The 15,612-nt window shown below is 59.2% G+C and overlaps 1 protein-coding gene across 2 annotated transcripts in view; it reads left to right on the plus strand.

Moving 5' to 3' along the window:
• The window catches only part of QSOX1 (quiescin sulfhydryl oxidase 1), a 37,655-nt gene extending 22,367 nt beyond the window's left edge, over positions 1-15,288 (plus strand). Inside the window, exons 7-13 of one of the 2 annotated variants that reach the window (XM_070396137.1) lie at positions 197-331; positions 2,563-2,692; positions 5,856-5,978; positions 6,730-6,877; positions 10,822-11,001; positions 13,388-13,659; positions 14,447-15,288. In XM_070396137.1, the coding sequence (XP_070252238.1) occupies positions 197-331; positions 2,563-2,692; positions 5,856-5,978; positions 6,730-6,877; positions 10,822-11,001; positions 13,388-13,659; positions 14,447-14,455 (997 nt within the window). In that variant the 3' untranslated portion in view covers positions 14,456-15,288. Of the gene's footprint in view, positions 1-196; positions 332-2,562; positions 2,693-5,855; positions 5,979-6,729; positions 6,878-10,821; positions 11,002-13,387 lie in introns of both variants that reach the window. The other variant, XM_070396136.1, reaches the window with a different exon arrangement.
• The last annotated feature ends 324 nt before the right edge of the window (positions 15,289-15,612 follow it).

Genomic DNA, 15,612 nt, shown 5'->3' on the forward strand with positions numbered 1-15,612 from the left:
GCTGGGCCCACCGCCTCTCAGGGCAGGCGAGCCGCGTTTGCACATAGGATTTGTCATCAGTGTGAACAGTGAATAGGAAGGTGGAAGTGAGGCATAGGTGCCGGGTTTTGACCTCACTGTGGCTGAGACTGAGTTGGCTCTGGGTCCTGTGTCTCTGTACTCACCGCCTCTCCTCCGTGGCGCTCTCCCCTCGCAGGCTTATGGAATCCAGGTCCTTCTATACCAATTACCTGCAGAGGTTCGCTGGGGCCACCCGGGAGGCTGCCCGGACCACGGTTCCGCCCATCACTGCGAATACGGTCGCTCCCACCGCGTGGAAAGTTGCAGACCGGTAAGGCCACTCCGTTTCCCTCAGCCTTCCCCACCCCAGCCTTCCCTCTGCTCACAGACGCCCCTTCATACCACACCCTGTTCCTTGTCATGGGATGAGCACATGCTGTCCTAGCCCCAACCCCCGTGGCCTTTGGGGGCTCCCAGGAGAGCCCTGGATGTGTGAGCAGCAGCATTTCCTTGTATCCTGCGATGGAATGAATACTTCCCAATACCCACATTTCTGAAGCTTAACTCTCTCTAAAAACAAGTAGAATCGGCTTGGAAAGATCGTCCGTGGCCTCCAAACCAGCCCCCCACCCAGGCAGTGGTTTCTTCAGCAAGTCGTTTTGAGGGCTGCTGCGTGCGAGGCAGTGTGACTGCAGATGCACCGGCAGCTGGAGTCCGGCCCACGCAGTCCCTCCCCAGCTTCCTTCTAGAAGGCACCAGCTTCACTTGAATGTTCTGGTGTCGGGAGCTCACTACTTAAAAAAAAAAAAGATTTTTAAATTGACTTTTAGAAAGAGAGGAAGGGAGAGGGAGAGGGAGAGGGAGAGGGAGAGAAACATCAATGTGAGAGAGAAATTGATTGGCTGCCTCCTGCACGCCCTCCCACCGAGGATTAAGCCTGCAACCGAGAATCAAACCCGCAACCTTTCGGTGCACAGATGACGCCCAGCCACCTGAGCCACACGGCCAGGCGGGGAGCTCAGTGCACGTGGCGGTGGCCTGTGTCTTTGCGTACAGTTGTAAGCAGGAGAAAGCTACTCTTCTCTCTGCACCCCAGAGGTAACAAGAGCCAAATACTGCCCAAGGGAGGGGCCTGGAACCTCGAGTGCCACACATCCAGAATCTTCCAGGACAGTCCCAATTTAACATCATTTTCTTCCTAGTGAAAGCAATTCGTAAAAGGCAAAATAGAACGTGGGCTCATTTTACGCTTATTTTCATAAGGTTTTCTAGCTATATTCCAAGTCAGAAAAACATACCGAGTCAGTCACGATGGTTTTATTTTTAGAAAGACTCCGCTCTTGTGGTAGAATTCCTGCTTTTGGGGCAGGGGGACAAGGCCGTTAACCTCTTGTGCCGACACCCAGCGGCAAACCCAAGCGCATTAGGAAGGGGGCTGCGTGAGGGAACGGGAAAGGCCATCTGACTTGCAGGAGGAATTGGCACCCCAGCCTCGGGGACTTCAAGGGTGGAAAGTGCCGATTTAGTAAATCGGGAGAAGGAAAGAGACACGAACAGGTGGGAATGGTCGTCATGACCGTTCACATTGTGATTACTCAGAGCATTGTGGTGGTCCTAGGTGACACTCACTGGCCTCGTGTGCCACGCTTTGTGCCGGGCACCTTCCGTGCCTTCTCCCTCTCAGTCATGAGGCCACTCCTCAGGCAGAACGTAAGGCTGGAGAGGTAAACTGAGGCCAGGGACACCACGTGGAGCAGACAGGAGACTTTCCATCAGAGTCAAGTGCAGGTGGTCACAGTGCCCCCCGCCCCCCGTGAGCTGACCTTGTTGGCTCCTTACAACCCTAGGGGGTAGGGTGACCCTGAGGCCCAGGGGGTAGAGTGAGGCGGCCCAGCTCCCAGAGGTAGCTCCCTGTAGAACTGAGGCCAGGACTCAGGTCTCAGGAGGCGGCTGGAGAAGCAGCCAGCACTCGAGGACCTCTGCCCGTCAGCGCCCTGAGCCCAGACCCCAGTGAGTGTCTGGGCCCCAGGGTAGAGCAGCCAGCTTGGAGCCTGCAGCCTCCCCGGCTGAATCAGCCAGGAGATGTGAATGGAGCCCTGCCCGCCCCGCCATGCCCAGCCCTTTCAGAGCCACATTGTGTGGGACTGTCCATCTGTCCCTTGGGGTCTTTGTTCAGAACTGAGAATAAAACTCTACTTTCCTCGAGTGGCCGGGGTGAGACACCTTTAGTGAGTCATGGGAGGGGTGGCCCTGGGCTGCAGAGGGGAACCCCTGCTCCATGCCCGGAGCTGCTGGGGGCACATATTTGTGTTTTTATTTTATCCCCGCAGCTGCCTACCTGTGAGCAGTTTATTATCCCATCGTACAGATGAGGAATTGAGGCTCACAGACATTAAATAAAACACCCAAGGCCACAGTTACTGGCAGAGGCCAGAGCCAACTTTCAGGACTCTGGGACCATCAGTGGTGGCCTTCCTGGTCTCTCCCTTTAGCCCTGGGCCTCCTCCCCGCCTGCCCCGTGGCTAACACCCCTTTCTCTCTCTGCCCCGTCTGGGTCCTCAGCTCCAAGATCTACATGGCTGACCTGGAATCCGCACTGCACTACATTCTGCGGGTGGAAGTGGGCAAGTTTTCCCTCCTGGAGGGGCAGCGCCTGGTGGCCCTGAAAAAGTTTGTGGCAGTCCTGGCGCAGGTGAGCGGGCCCTGGCCGACGTCTGTGCAGCTCCCCGAGGGTCAGTGCGCACGCAGCCCGGCCCCTCCCTCGGGAGCGCATGGTCTGGCTGGACATCTGACCCCACGGCTGTTCTAGGCCACCATGGGCTGCTGCCCTGCAGCCTCAGCCATGCCCGTCAGCCCGCACTGCCAGGGACAACCCTGTGCAGGGGCAGGGGTGTGGGTGGGATGGGCCAGATGTCCGGGGATTTCCCAGCGGCTTCAGGTGTAACCCTGGAGCGTGGCCTCACTGCCTGCCGTGGTCACTGGGAAGCGGGACCCGTGGGCGCCGCAGTGAGGGAATGAAGCCGCCTCTGAATCGCCTGTGCCCTCCCAGACACTGAGCAGAGCCAGACCCAGGTGCCAAGCCCGAGCCGGGCCTTCCTTCTGTCTGCCCACGAGGCCACGCCCTGAAATGCAGCTGCTACAAACGGAGGACCTGATATGTGCCAGGCACACATGGCTGCAGGGTGGAGAGTGTCGCCCCCAGCTAAGGGGCCCAGGGTGCTCAGGAGCCTTGCCCGAGGCCTCCCCACCTCCCGGGCAGGAGGTGTGACGGGATGTGAACTGAGCAGTCGGGCTCCAGAGCCTGTGCCTTCTGCCATGCTCCTTGCTCCTCTGCAGGTGGGATGTGGGCTGCCTCTTCCCTCTGCACCTGCCTGCTGCTCCCTCCCTGTGTCCTCTCTGGTTCCGTATGTGCCGTGTGCCCTACTTCAACCCCTGGCTCTGGCCGCTGAGGGCTGCTGAGTCAGATCCGCGCTCCGGTCCCCTTCAGAGCCTGACCGCTGACTCAGCACTCTCAGCCCCGGGCGTCAGGTCTGAGCTTCTGGGGGCAGGTCTGCGGGCAGCTGGGGCTGTCACCTCTGGGAGTGACTGCACTTCTCCCTCGGGAACTGCCGGCCGGTCTGGTCCCTCTGCCCACCTGGCCGGCCTGGCCTTCCGCTCACTGGGCTTAGTCGCGCCCATGTGATTACACGGAGGGCCCCTGAGGTCGCCAGCGCTCATCATAGTGCTGTTACCGTCCCAGGGAAGACAACCCTTGGCCCTGCCTGAGGTCCCCCCCACGCGGAGCCCTGTTCTCCAGCCCATTCTGATAATAGAGGCCTTTCCCCTGAGGCCCTGTGAGCTGCTGGGTCCCCAAGTCGCTGAGGCCTGGGGTGGCTGGCCCAGAGAGTCAGGCAGAACGTCCTGGGTGGCTCTGTGTGCTACCCACCTGACACCCAGGGTGTTTCGCAGGCATCGCTCAGAAAGAGAAGAGCACCCCCCACTCCAGCCTGGTCCTCCACAAAGGACCGACCAGGGAAATTATGTCTTGTTTGGCCCCAGAGGGACTGTTTGCAGCCAGAGGGGAAGAATGGGTCCCAGGAAATGCTGGAGCCGGGCAGAGGCTTAAACAGCACCCTCTCGATGGCACCAGCTGAGCCCCCGCCCTCAGCAGGAGCTGGGAATGAGTTTGGGATGAAGGACCCACCCCCTGCCCAAAGCCAGGGCTCAGAGACTACAGGGCTGGCCTCGGCACAGAGGGGAGCCCAGCTGTGCAGGACTGAGAGCAGAGGGCCCGTTTGAGCCGGCCCACATCCCTGGAGACATCCGTGGAGACTGCGGACTATTTCGGCCCTGCCCTTCTGTGGGCAGCTGCGTCCTGCGCAGTGACAATAGCAGCAGCTACCGTTTCGTGAGCTCGGACAGGGTGCCCGTCTCTGCAAAGTGCTCTTTGTGTATTAGCTCGTTTGTAATTCTCATAGCAAACCACAGGGTGGGGATCCCATCTCAGGGAGGGGAGGAAGGTCCCGGGAGGAAAGCACCTTGTCCCAGGCCCTCCAGCCAGTGGGCGGCCGAGCTGAGACTTGCACCCACATGTCATCCAACCCAAGCCCTCACCCCCCACGTTCTTGGGGCACTGAGAGCATGGAGGGCCGCAGTGCTCCCTCTGCCTCAGCCCCGCTGTGCCTGGTGGGAGGCACTCATCGCCCCTGCCTGCCCCTGCCCCTGCCGCTGCCCTGCCGCTGCCCCTGCCCCTGCCCCTGCCCCTGCCCGCCTGAGCTGGGGCGCTCCCTGCTTTCTCACATGAGTGTCTGGCAGGACTGGCCACTGGGTGGCATGTGGTCACCAGGGTTTCCCTGCTCTCAGCAGAGAAAGTGCCTCCCTGTCACCCAGAGCCTCTTAATTCATCCTCCCTCCTGACACCCTGGCCTTAGCAGGCGGAAGGTTCCAAGTCCGGATGTCGGGCGAAGGTCAGGGAGGGATGCTGACTTGAAGCTGTAAATCTGTGCTGAGAGCCAGAGCTGTGTGAGCTGAGCGAGAGGCAGCGTGTCCGAGCCCAGGGTTCTTCCCGGTTCTCCTCCCTCGGGGGACGTGTCCGGACCAGGAGGGCTGATAAGATTAGGGAATGGTTTTCCCAGAAGACTGGCCGGTTGGCAGGTTTTTCTGTTTCGTGATCGTTTCCGATCTCCAGAACCTTTCCTCTCTCACATGGTCCTCTTTGCTTGAATTGTCCTCTGCAGGCTTCTCGGTGGTGTCCTCCTGACCTGCTCAGCTGTGCCCCTCACTCCTGCCCCGGCCCCGTGCATTTGTGCACAGGCACTCGCACGCACACACATATCTGTCCTCCTCCCCGGGGTCCCTGTGGCTTTAAAGTGCTGATACTAATCAGATTTGAGCTGACTTTGTCAGAGCAGCTTTTCGTGTTCCTCAGAGACTACTGGGAGTTGCCATCAAGATTGGGATCTTGGCTATGAGCCCGTGGGCTGCCTCGGCCCCACTGGCAGCGTGGAATACAGATGAAAGGCTGTTTGCCAGCCTCGCCCAGCCGGTCGGTCAGTCAGCCAGTCAGCTGCCCTGTGCAAGGTCCCCAGGGTCCCAGCAGCCCTCTGCCCCGTGGCAGCGTGCGGTCGGGGGTCCACACAGGAGCCCCAGCCTCGGGAGGAGGAGGCCTTCAGGGCGCAGCCCCACTGCCAGCCTGTCTCCTCCCCCCACCCTTCCTCCGCCCCTCGCCAGGTGCCCAGAGCCAGGGTGGTGAGGAGCCACATCTGTGTCTTAGGCAGAAAGTTTTCCCGCCTTGGCCCACTTTGCCCCCCACCCCGGGGCTGGGGGCCCGTGGGGGATGGTGTCTCACCTCCATCTTGCACTTGTTTCTCCCCTAGTACTTCCCCGGCCAGCCCTTGGTCCAGAACTTCCTGCACTCCGTCAACGACTGGCTCCAGAAGCAGCAGAGGAAGAAAATTCCCTACGGTTTCTTTCAGACTGCCCTGGAAAACAGGAAGGAGGTGAGACGGGGCAGCAGTGGAAGATCCTCTCCCATCGCTGTGACTGGGAGTGGAGGGGTAGCGCTGACCTCTGACCTCTACCATTTGCATTCAGGAAGGAATCAGTGATCTTGGTTGGGTCTTTCCATTGATCATTAGTAAGTTACTATCGAGCTCTTTACATGCATATCTTAACCCCCCAACATTAATTGAAGGTGGGTATTGTCCCCATTTAGCAGATGAAGAAACTGAGGCAAAGTCACTTTCTAAGCCCATACGTGGTTGGGTTGGGATTTAAAAGCGATTGGGAGACACCGGTTGTGACCATTTTTAACAGCTGCCCCCTGTGGCCTCCAAGCACCCGGGGCTGCTTGCTCAGCACGGCTCCTCTGTGCCTCTCCAGGGGCGCCGCTCACGCCGGTGTTGGTGAAGGTGGGCCAGGGCAGCCAGCAGAGGGCAGAGCCATACAGACTTGGAGGATGTCAAAGCTGGACAGTAAACCTCCAAGACCAGCCCCTCGTTTTACAGATGGAGAAGTTGAAACTAGAATAAACATGTGACTTGATCTGCGTCACAGCTTTTCAGCTCTGATGCTGCTTTGGGGGGTGTGGCCAGAGGAAGGGAAATGCCCCCCTCGCGGTGGTGGCCTGAGAGAGGGAGCTCATTCGTCTTAGGGCTGTGAGCAGACCTTCCGGTCTCCTGGAAGCTTCCCTTCCCATCTCCATCCTTTCTCTTCTCCGTGTGTGCACTCACGTTCATCTGTGTCCCTTAGGGCGTTGTGATTGCCAAGAAGGTGAACTGGGTCGGCTGCCAGGGGAGCGAGCCCCATTTTCGGGGCTTTCCCTGCTCCCTGTGGGTCCTCTTCCACTTCCTGACCGTGCAGGCAACGCGGCAAAGTGTCGATCGCTCTCAAGAAACAGGTGAGTCCGGGGCCTGTGCACTCCCAGGTCTCAGCCTGGCCCTGTCCTGCCTCCACTGGCTCCCCGCTGCAAGCCCCTCTTTAGGGGATTCTGACACAACCAGCATGGGACCATGGGGGGACCTGGAGGAGCCACCCCGTCCTGCCCCTGCTCTGGACGGTGCCCCACAAACTCGGGCCTCAGGCTTCTCCCTGGCTTCCGTGGAGCCATAAGCTTGCTTCGTTTTCAGTCTTCATGAAGAACGAGTGGTTCCATCTTCTATACTCCTATAAAGAAAAGAACTGTGTCTGTTTCACAGTTTACATGGCTGATACCGTGTGCTTTGAACAGTTTTATGGCTTCCCACTGAAAAATCATTTCCTAGGGGAAGCTGGGGGACACCTCGCCCCTCCCGTCCTGATCCCTCCCCAAACTGTGCAGCTGCAGCTGCGCTCCACGGCCCGCCTGCCTCACCCCTCCGCCTAGCGACCAAAAGGGTGGCTAAGTCCAGTCCAGACCACGTTTACTGGGGACCAGGGTTATGTCAGGCCCTGGCTCAGCCTGGAGGAGGCGGAGGTGGAAAAGAGACAGTCCCTGCTCTGGGTGGACGGTGGGACAGGTGGGAGGTGGAGTGGGCCAGGGCCAGGAGCCAAGGGTGGGGGGGCGGTGAAGGATGTTCGGAGAGAAAGGAGGTGCTCCCCCTGTCAGGAAGGGTAAGCGGTGTTAACCTAAAAATAACAGGCCAAAGGGAGAGGCAACAAGCACTTACTTGAGATTTTTTAAAAAGGATGAAAAGAATACCTATTTGGGAAGCACTGATTCGGGTAGAAACCCAAGTATGTGCTGATTAGGGAGCATTTTTGAGGACGGGAAGGGGAACAGTTACATCCGGGAAGGAGGCATTTCTGTTGGTGCAGATCAGCCAACATAGAGATGCTAATTCTAAAGGTTTTTAATTTCCAGTCTGGGAGCCATCGGCACAGTAGTCATATCTTTGCTTTGTTTTTTGTCATATTTGCAAGCAGTTCCTTGAGACATAATGTTGCTTTAAGCCCATTCCAGAGATTTGAGGCCTAAGACGGGCACGGCAGCTCCTCTGGGATGGCAGCTCCAACTCCCTTTTCCAGTGGCTCCGTTTATACTGTGTTTTACAGAAGAGACAGAGGGAACTAGGGGAGCTCCCGGGTGCGGGGACAGCCAGCCATCACTGTGTCAGCCAGTGTTTACGGAATGTCTCCCACGTGCCGGGCCCTGCCACAGCGGTGGGCACAGCGGTACGAGTGGAAGTCCCTGTCCCAAGGGGACAGTATTCCAGTGGCAGGAAACGACAGTAAACGCACAACAGACCATTCAGTTATGACGATGATGAGTGCTGTGAAGAGGACAGAGCCAAGTGGGGTGCGCGAGGGCCCAGGGAGGGGCTGCTGTGTTTAGAGGGGCCTGGGGGAGGCTGTTCTGGGGAGATGACCTGTGCTGAGACCTGCATGGGGGCAGGAAGCAGCTGTGAGACACCTGGGAAGAGAGCCTTTTAGACCAAATTGGTTTGCTAGGCCGCCATGACCAAATGCCACACACGGGGCAGAGTGGGGGTGGGGGGCCGCTTAACCAACAGAAGTTTATTGCTCACGGTTCTGGAGGCTGGAAGTCCAAGGTGAAGGTGTTGGCAGGGTCGGTTTCTGTTGAGGCCTCTTCTGGGTTTGCAGGTGGCCATCCCCTCCCTGTGTCTTCACTGTGTGTGTGGCTGCGTCCAGGTTTCCTCTCTTACAAGGACACCAGTCAGGACACAACACACCCTAATGGTCTCATTTAACGTAATCACCTCTTTAAAGACCCTGTGTCCAGATACAGCCACGGGGTTAGGACGGGAGTTAGGACTTCAGCACAGGGGTTTTAGTCAGCCTGTCACACCGGCCGAGGACTAGGGTGCAGAGCACAAGTCTGGCATGGAGGGAGGCCAGAGGGCGGCCAGTGTGGTGCAGCCTGCAGGGAGAGACAGGAGAGGAGGTGGGCGTGGGGGGTGTGGCCATGAGGCGCCTAGGGTCGCATTTCAAGAACCCTTGGCGCATTTCGAGAACCCTTGGTGGGTGAGTGTAAGCAGGGCACGATGCAAATGATCAATGCCTGAGAAGGATTCCCGGGTGGAGGGTGGGCTGCAGTGGGGGAGGTGGCGGCAGGGCAGCCGATTCCGAAGCTGTGGCTCTGGTTAGTCCAGGAGAGGCAGTGGAGGCCCAGACCAGAGCTGGAGGTGTGCACGTGGAGGAAGTGGGTCGGACATGGGGATATTTTGGAGGTGGAGCTGATGGGACTCAGCGATGGATTGGGTGAAGCATATGCATGATCTAGGACTCAGGGTGGACCCCGGAGTTGGTGAACATATGGCAGATGATGGTCCTATGAGCCGAGAAATGGGAAGACTCGAGGCGGGGGTGGGGAATGGGGAGTGGACGGGGAGGGAGGGACAGGGAAGTGCCCATGAGACATCTGAATGGAGAGGTAGACAGTTGAGTCTGGGGTTCTGGGGAGAGGTCCAGGATGCAGATGCACATCTCGTGGTCATTAGCACACAGGGGACAGTTAAAGCCGAGGACTGGGTGAGCCCATGGGGGGTGGGCAGAGAAGAGGGCGGAGGCCTGAGCTCTGGGCTCTGCAGCATCTGGGCCTCGGCTCACAGAGCAGGGCCAGCAAAGGAGACGAAGAAGGAGCAGCCCCTGAGGTCTCAAGAGGGCGTCCCCAATAGAGCGATTCAAGGAGACATAGTCAGCCATGTGGGTGCCCTGTGCCGCTGGGCTGGGGACCTTTCTGGCAGGAGTTGTCTGTGGTTTAGTGGCGAGAAGGGCCTGGTTGGATTGAGCTGGAGAAGACGAAGAGCAGGGAAGAAATTGGAGATAATGGGGGAGTCACTGGGGTGTAACGGGTCAGAGAAGGGATTTCGTTACTGAAATTGGAATGATGTCATATTAAGGGAGAAGTGATGATGCAATAACAAAATAAGATATTTGCAGGAGTAAATCTTAAAGGAGGTGAGAAGGGAGGAGGTCCGGAGACAGGCAGGCGGAGGAGGTGAAGGCCGTTGCAGCGCAGGTAGAGGGTGGTGGGCTACTGGGGTGGATGCAGGAGGAGGAGAGCGGCAAGGCATGGCTGGGTGTGGGCGCTGAAGCTGCCAGGAACAATGGCCTGGCCGTGGGGGTCAACGTGCTGATGACCCAGTGGATGGAGGGGTGAGACTAGATCGCCTTTTGAAGGGCTGGGGGTTTTGCAGCAGGAAGGAACAGCCTGAGGCCACTTCCCTGCCTCCAGCCCTCAGGTATATGGAGTGGCGGGGGGCGGGGGGCGGGGGGGCGGGCCAGAGGCATTGGTATCTTCAGGGAGGAGCCCAGTTTCAGAGCAGGAAGGTGGGGGGAATCATCAAGCCTGTGCTGATGCCAGTCCACAGGGCCCATAGGAGGGAATGGGGTGGGGGGTACGGGAGGTGGAGATACATTAGAGGGTGTGCAGGCCAGATCAGGATGGACTCCTGGTCCTAAGCCCAAGGGATGAGGTGCAATGGGGAGCAAGTTGGAACAGGAAGCCTAAAGCAGTGGGGCCACGGGGGCTGGGGGGTGGAGGGGGCAGGCAGAGGGGTTGAGGGGTGGGTGCTCTGGCCCTGCCTCCCTCTCTAGCCACTTCTCAAGGAGCCTGAGTGTCCTGCAGACAAGTTTGGACTTTAATAAGTGACAGGGCCTGCGTCAGTGGCAGAAGTGAGACACGGGGGGTTAGGAGTTTGGGAGGAGATGGAGTCAGCTCTAAAGTGACCCTTGGGAGGTGGAGACCAGTAGGCAAGGAGACCCTAGGCGCCTCATGTGATGGGCCGGGGTGTGGGGTCCCCGTGCAGAGGCGGCCATGTGGGCCGGTGGAGGGAAGGGGGTGGGCTGGCAGGGGCAGACAGTCTGAAGGGCCCCTGTGAATGGCGTCTCCTCTCCCCACAGCCAAGGCCCAGGAGGTCCTCCAGGCCATCCGGGGCTACGTCCGCTTCTTCTTCGGCTGTCGAGACTGTGCTGGCCACTTTGAGAAGATGGCTGCTGCCTCCATGCACCGGGTGGGCAGTCGAGACAGCGCTGTTCTCTGGCTGTGGTCCAGCCACAACAAGGTCAATGCTCGCCTCGCAGGTAAGGAAGGGCCACCTCCAAGGCCAGAGTCACCTGCGGAGGGAGGATGAGGGGGGGACTTTGGAGTCCTAGACCAGAGTTAGGAGACAGGACACTCGTCGTCCCCCAAGTAACAACACCCCGTGTGTCATAGCGTTTCACAGCGCTCAGAGCCTTTCACATGTCCCAGTGGATGGAGGGGTGAGACTAGACCCATTTATGTGTATCAGCACCATTACACCCATTTTCCAGATGAGGAAATCAAGGCTTTGACCCTCTAAGACAGTGGTTCTCAACCTTCCTAATGCCGGGACCCTTTAATACAGTTCCTCGTGTTGTGGTGACCCCCAATTTCATTGTTACAAATTGAACATAATTAAAGTATAGTGATTAATCACAAAAACATTATGTAATTATATATGTGGTTTTTGATGGTCTTAGGCGACCCCTGTGAAAGGGTCGTTCGACCCCCAAAGGGGTCGCGACCCACAGGTTGAGAACCGCTGCTCTAAGACCTGCTCTTCTGATGCCCTTGCTCCTTTTCCCCTGCACCAGGGCCCCTCCCTCTGGCCTGGTGGGGTCCCTTTCCTGTCTCCCCATCCTGCTTTCTGGCTATTGGCCCCTTACTCAGACCAACAGGAAAGTGGGAGCTGGGCTTTTCTACCACCCCACCCCACCCCCGCCCCGGGAGGGGTCTAATGATAAAATGGGCTGGAAAAGAAAGACCAGGTTCTTTCTAGAAGTAAGAAGGACTGATTTCACCGGGGGGCCTGGCCTGCTGAGTTCCCTCGTTGGCAGTGCTTCTGTTCCCTGGGCACAGGAGTCCGATGGGTCCATAGGCAAAAGCATTCATCTCCGGGGTGACCGACTGGCAGGTGGGAGGGAGCCATCTGTGGGCGGGAGCCTGGGCTTGTCTGTGGGGAGAGAGGAGTATGCGTGCCTGGGACAGACCACAGACCGCCCAGGGGTGGGGGGTGGGGACAAGGCCTAGGGCAGGGGCGGGTAGAGGAGCTGCATGGAGCAGGTGGTGGTACAGGCAGCTGCACTTGGTCTTGGTCTCCTGGGGCTTCCTGGTGGACTTTGAAAGGAAGACACGTGCCTGTCTCTCCTCCCACCCCTGCCACCAAATGCTCCATCTGACCTTCTAGCCCTATGACCTCTGCAGGCTCCCAGCTTCCCTCGGGGCCCAGCTGCTGCTGGTGGGCCAGGAGCCAGGCCTCTCTCTGAGGGACCTAAGGAAGGCCGTTCCCTACCCTCTCTGGGGGAGGGAGGGTGGGTCCCTTCCGTTACAACTAATCCCAGTGGCGGGAGGGGAGGCACAGACTGAGCCCTCACTTTGCAAGGTCCGCTCCCCACTTCTCACCGAACCCTTGGAATCTACTTGCCGCCCCCTCCCCAATACAACCATCTGCTTCTACGTCTCCTCCGCGGCTTCATTCTGACCAGCAACTTCTTTTCTCCTATTAAACCCTTTGGGAGCGGTGCCTCCTTCACGAGAGATAGGCAGATGGGCATTCCCTGGCGACGCTGAGCGAGGGGCTCAGCCTGGGTTCTGCCCATAGCCCGGCCCTGCTTGGGGTCCCAGCTGCCTGGTGGGCAGGGCAGCTCCTCTCTCTCTTCCCGTCCAGGGCCCAGGCCTCCCCACACCCACCCTTCGGGGCCCACTGGGGAGGGGACTCCCCTAACTCCCACCCGCCCCAAAGGGCTGCAGTGGAATTATTATGTGCTACCAACTCTTCTTTTAAAAAAGTTTTCCACTTAATTACAAAAGTAGCATATCACCACTGTATAAAACTTGGAAAATTTCAGAAAATGGCAAGACAAATACTAGCAGACCAACCAAAGCCTGCAGGCCAGGTCCTTCTGAGTCACCCTTTCCCGTGTCCCGTCTGGGGGAGGGGGTAGAAACCAGCAGAGACGCCGACAAAGGAAGACAGTGGGTTAATATGGGGGAGGAGCCCTAGCTGGTTGGCTCAGTGGATAGAGCATCAGCCTGCAGACTGAAGGGTCCCAGGTTCAATTCCTGGTCAGGGGCACATGCCCAGGTTGCAGGTCGATCCCCAGTAGGGGGCATGCAGGAGGCAGCCGATTAATGATTCTCTCTCATCATTGATGTTTCTATCTCTCCCTTTCCCTTCCTCTCTGAAATCAATAGAAATATATTTTTTAAAAAATATGGGGGAGGACTGGAAGGGAAACTGGAGTGCTGGGGTGCGGGTCAGGAGTCACCCAGGGGAGTCCAGGCCCAGTGCTAGCTAGTGTTTGGTCTGCCTCCTCTCCACCCGACCTTTTCAAGGTGAGCCCTTCTTTGCAGATGAGGGAGCTGGCATTCTGAATGGAAGAATGAGGTCTGGGCTTCTGGGTGGGCCCAGTGTCCCAGCCAACCTGTGTGTACTTCTCTCCCCAGGGGCCCCCAGCGAGGACCCCCAGTTCCCCAAGGTGCAGTGGCCGCCCCGTGAACTCTGTTCTCCCTGCCACAACGAACTCCGGGGGACGCCCGTGTGGGACCTGGGCAACACCCTCAGCTTCTTCAAAACCCACTTCTCCTGGAGCAACATCATCAGGGACCTTCCTGCGGCGGAGCCCCCGCGGCGGGGGGCACAGAGGATGGCCGCCTCCGCAGAGCCGGAACTGGCGACCGGAAACTCCACTCTGGGCCCCGCGGAGGCTGAGAGCATGGTGGGCCCAGGGGCCAGGTTCCCCGGGACTCTCGTCCTGGGTGCTTTAGCGGACAGACTTGGGGCAAGTGGCCCCCCGGAGATGCAGGCTGGCCTCAGTGTGACCAGAGCTGAGCTAGAGCAGGGACCTCCTGAGCACATAGCAGAGCTTCAGAGGGAGAGGTGGGAGCAGCCAGAAGGGCAGGAACCCTCGAGCGAGCGAGACTTGGGAGCCGGCTTGCTAGCTGAGCTCCCGGCTGAGGACCTCCCCACAGGCCCTTCAGAGCGGAGACGCGTGGGCCGCAGCTCCAAGCAGCTGGCCAGTGTCCCCGAGGGGGAGCCCGAGGCTGGGGCCCTGCGGGGCCGAGGCCAGTGGCTGCAGGTGCTGGAAGGCGACTTCTCGCACCTGGACATCAGCCTCTGTGTGGTGCTCTACTCCCTGTCCTTCATGGGCCTGCTGGCCATGTACACCTACTTCCGGGCCAGGATGAGGGCCCTGAAGGGCCACGCCAGCCACCCCGCAGCCTGAACCGTCCAGCTGGGGAGGGTGGCAGGAAAGGGAGCTGCTGCGACCCATGGGCTCTCCCAGCCCCCTGCCCCCCTCCCCGCCTTGCTCTTTGTCCGGGGAAACCCAGGAAAACCAGTTGCTCCAGTGAACCCTCCTTGGTCCTTGTGGGAAAGGATGTTCCAGAGACATGAAGACATGCACGGGTCCAGGCTCCTCAGACAGCGCAGGGGCAGGGCAGCCCCGGGCAGGGAGGGTGGGAGCTCCGTCCATGGCTTCTCAGCACCCAATTCCTCTCTTGCAGCTTATCTGAAGCCCCGCCTCCTTCTTGCTGACGCTCCAATGTCTCCTGCTTGGTCTTGGCCCTAAATTGGGGCAAGTGAGCCACAGCTTCCAAGGCTTCCCATCGGAGGAGGGTCCCCGGGGGGCTCCGTGGGCTGGAGCAGAACTCCTCCCCACACCCCAGGGTCCCGCCCATCCCGCTCCCTTCCGGATACAGAGGCCTTCGTACCAGAGAAGGAAGGACCGCCTCTGGCCCTGGTGGCCTGCCCAGCCTCCGGCCCCTCAGACCTCCTGGCTGGGGGGCGGCTTTAGCGTAGGGACTGGAAGCTTGAGGTCATGCTGACCTCCCAGGTGACATTTGTCAGGAGGATGCCTGGGACTGGTCCTTCCCAAACCTCTGCTACGGGGAGCGCACAGGCTGGGGCTGGTGTGGGCTTCCTCCGCTGGGTGGGTGATGGCCGCTGGGCTGGGTGAGTGGCTGGCTTAGCAGGACCTGCACGAAGGGCAGCGTGGGACTGAGGTTGGGGATGTTGGGACCTACCGTGCCTTACTCGGGGCCGAGCTGGGAGAGGTGGAGTGAAGAAGCAGGAAAACGTTGCTTCACATGTGCTCTGGCTCTTCCCCCTTCGGCGCACCTATCTGGGAGCTGGACCTTGCTTGATTTCAATTCTCAAAATAGATGCTAATCTTTGAGCGTGGAGGGTGCTGGAGTGAGAGGAGTATCGCCTCTCGGGGGCCACCTCCCGTCTTGTAGAGGTGAGCGGGTCAGAGGGGCGGGTGGCGCTGTACATACACCTGCTTGATTCTCACTCTGCCCACTGCTGGCGAGGGCTGTGGAATAAATTATTTTTGTTAAGGCAAGCACCCCTGTGTCCTGTAACTTGCTACTTGGAGGCCTAGTGTCCAGGTCTGGACAGACTGTGCAAAACTCTGTCCTGAGAGATTCAGCAAGACGTGAGTCCCCCTGGCTCACAGAGCTGCCGGCCTGCAGGGGACCTGGTGCCCATCACAGCCCCTTCCTCCTCGAGGGGCCCTCCCCGACTGCCCACAGAGATCTGGGTGCTCCCGGCCCAGCGTCTCCCAGAGCCAGGCAGGCCCCAGCGGAGGTGCAGTCCCACCCCCTGCACCCCCATCATCCCCGGAACACCTGCCCAGGTGCTCTCAGTTCTGCTGGAGGCACCTTCGTCT

This window comes from Myotis yumanensis, unplaced genomic scaffold (genome assembly GCF_028538775.1).
Source record: "Myotis yumanensis isolate MYYU_CA2020_CCGP unplaced genomic scaffold, mMyoYum1.0.hap1 SCAF_17, whole genome shotgun sequence".
Taxonomy (NCBI): domain Eukaryota; kingdom Metazoa; phylum Chordata; class Mammalia; order Chiroptera; family Vespertilionidae; genus Myotis; species Myotis yumanensis.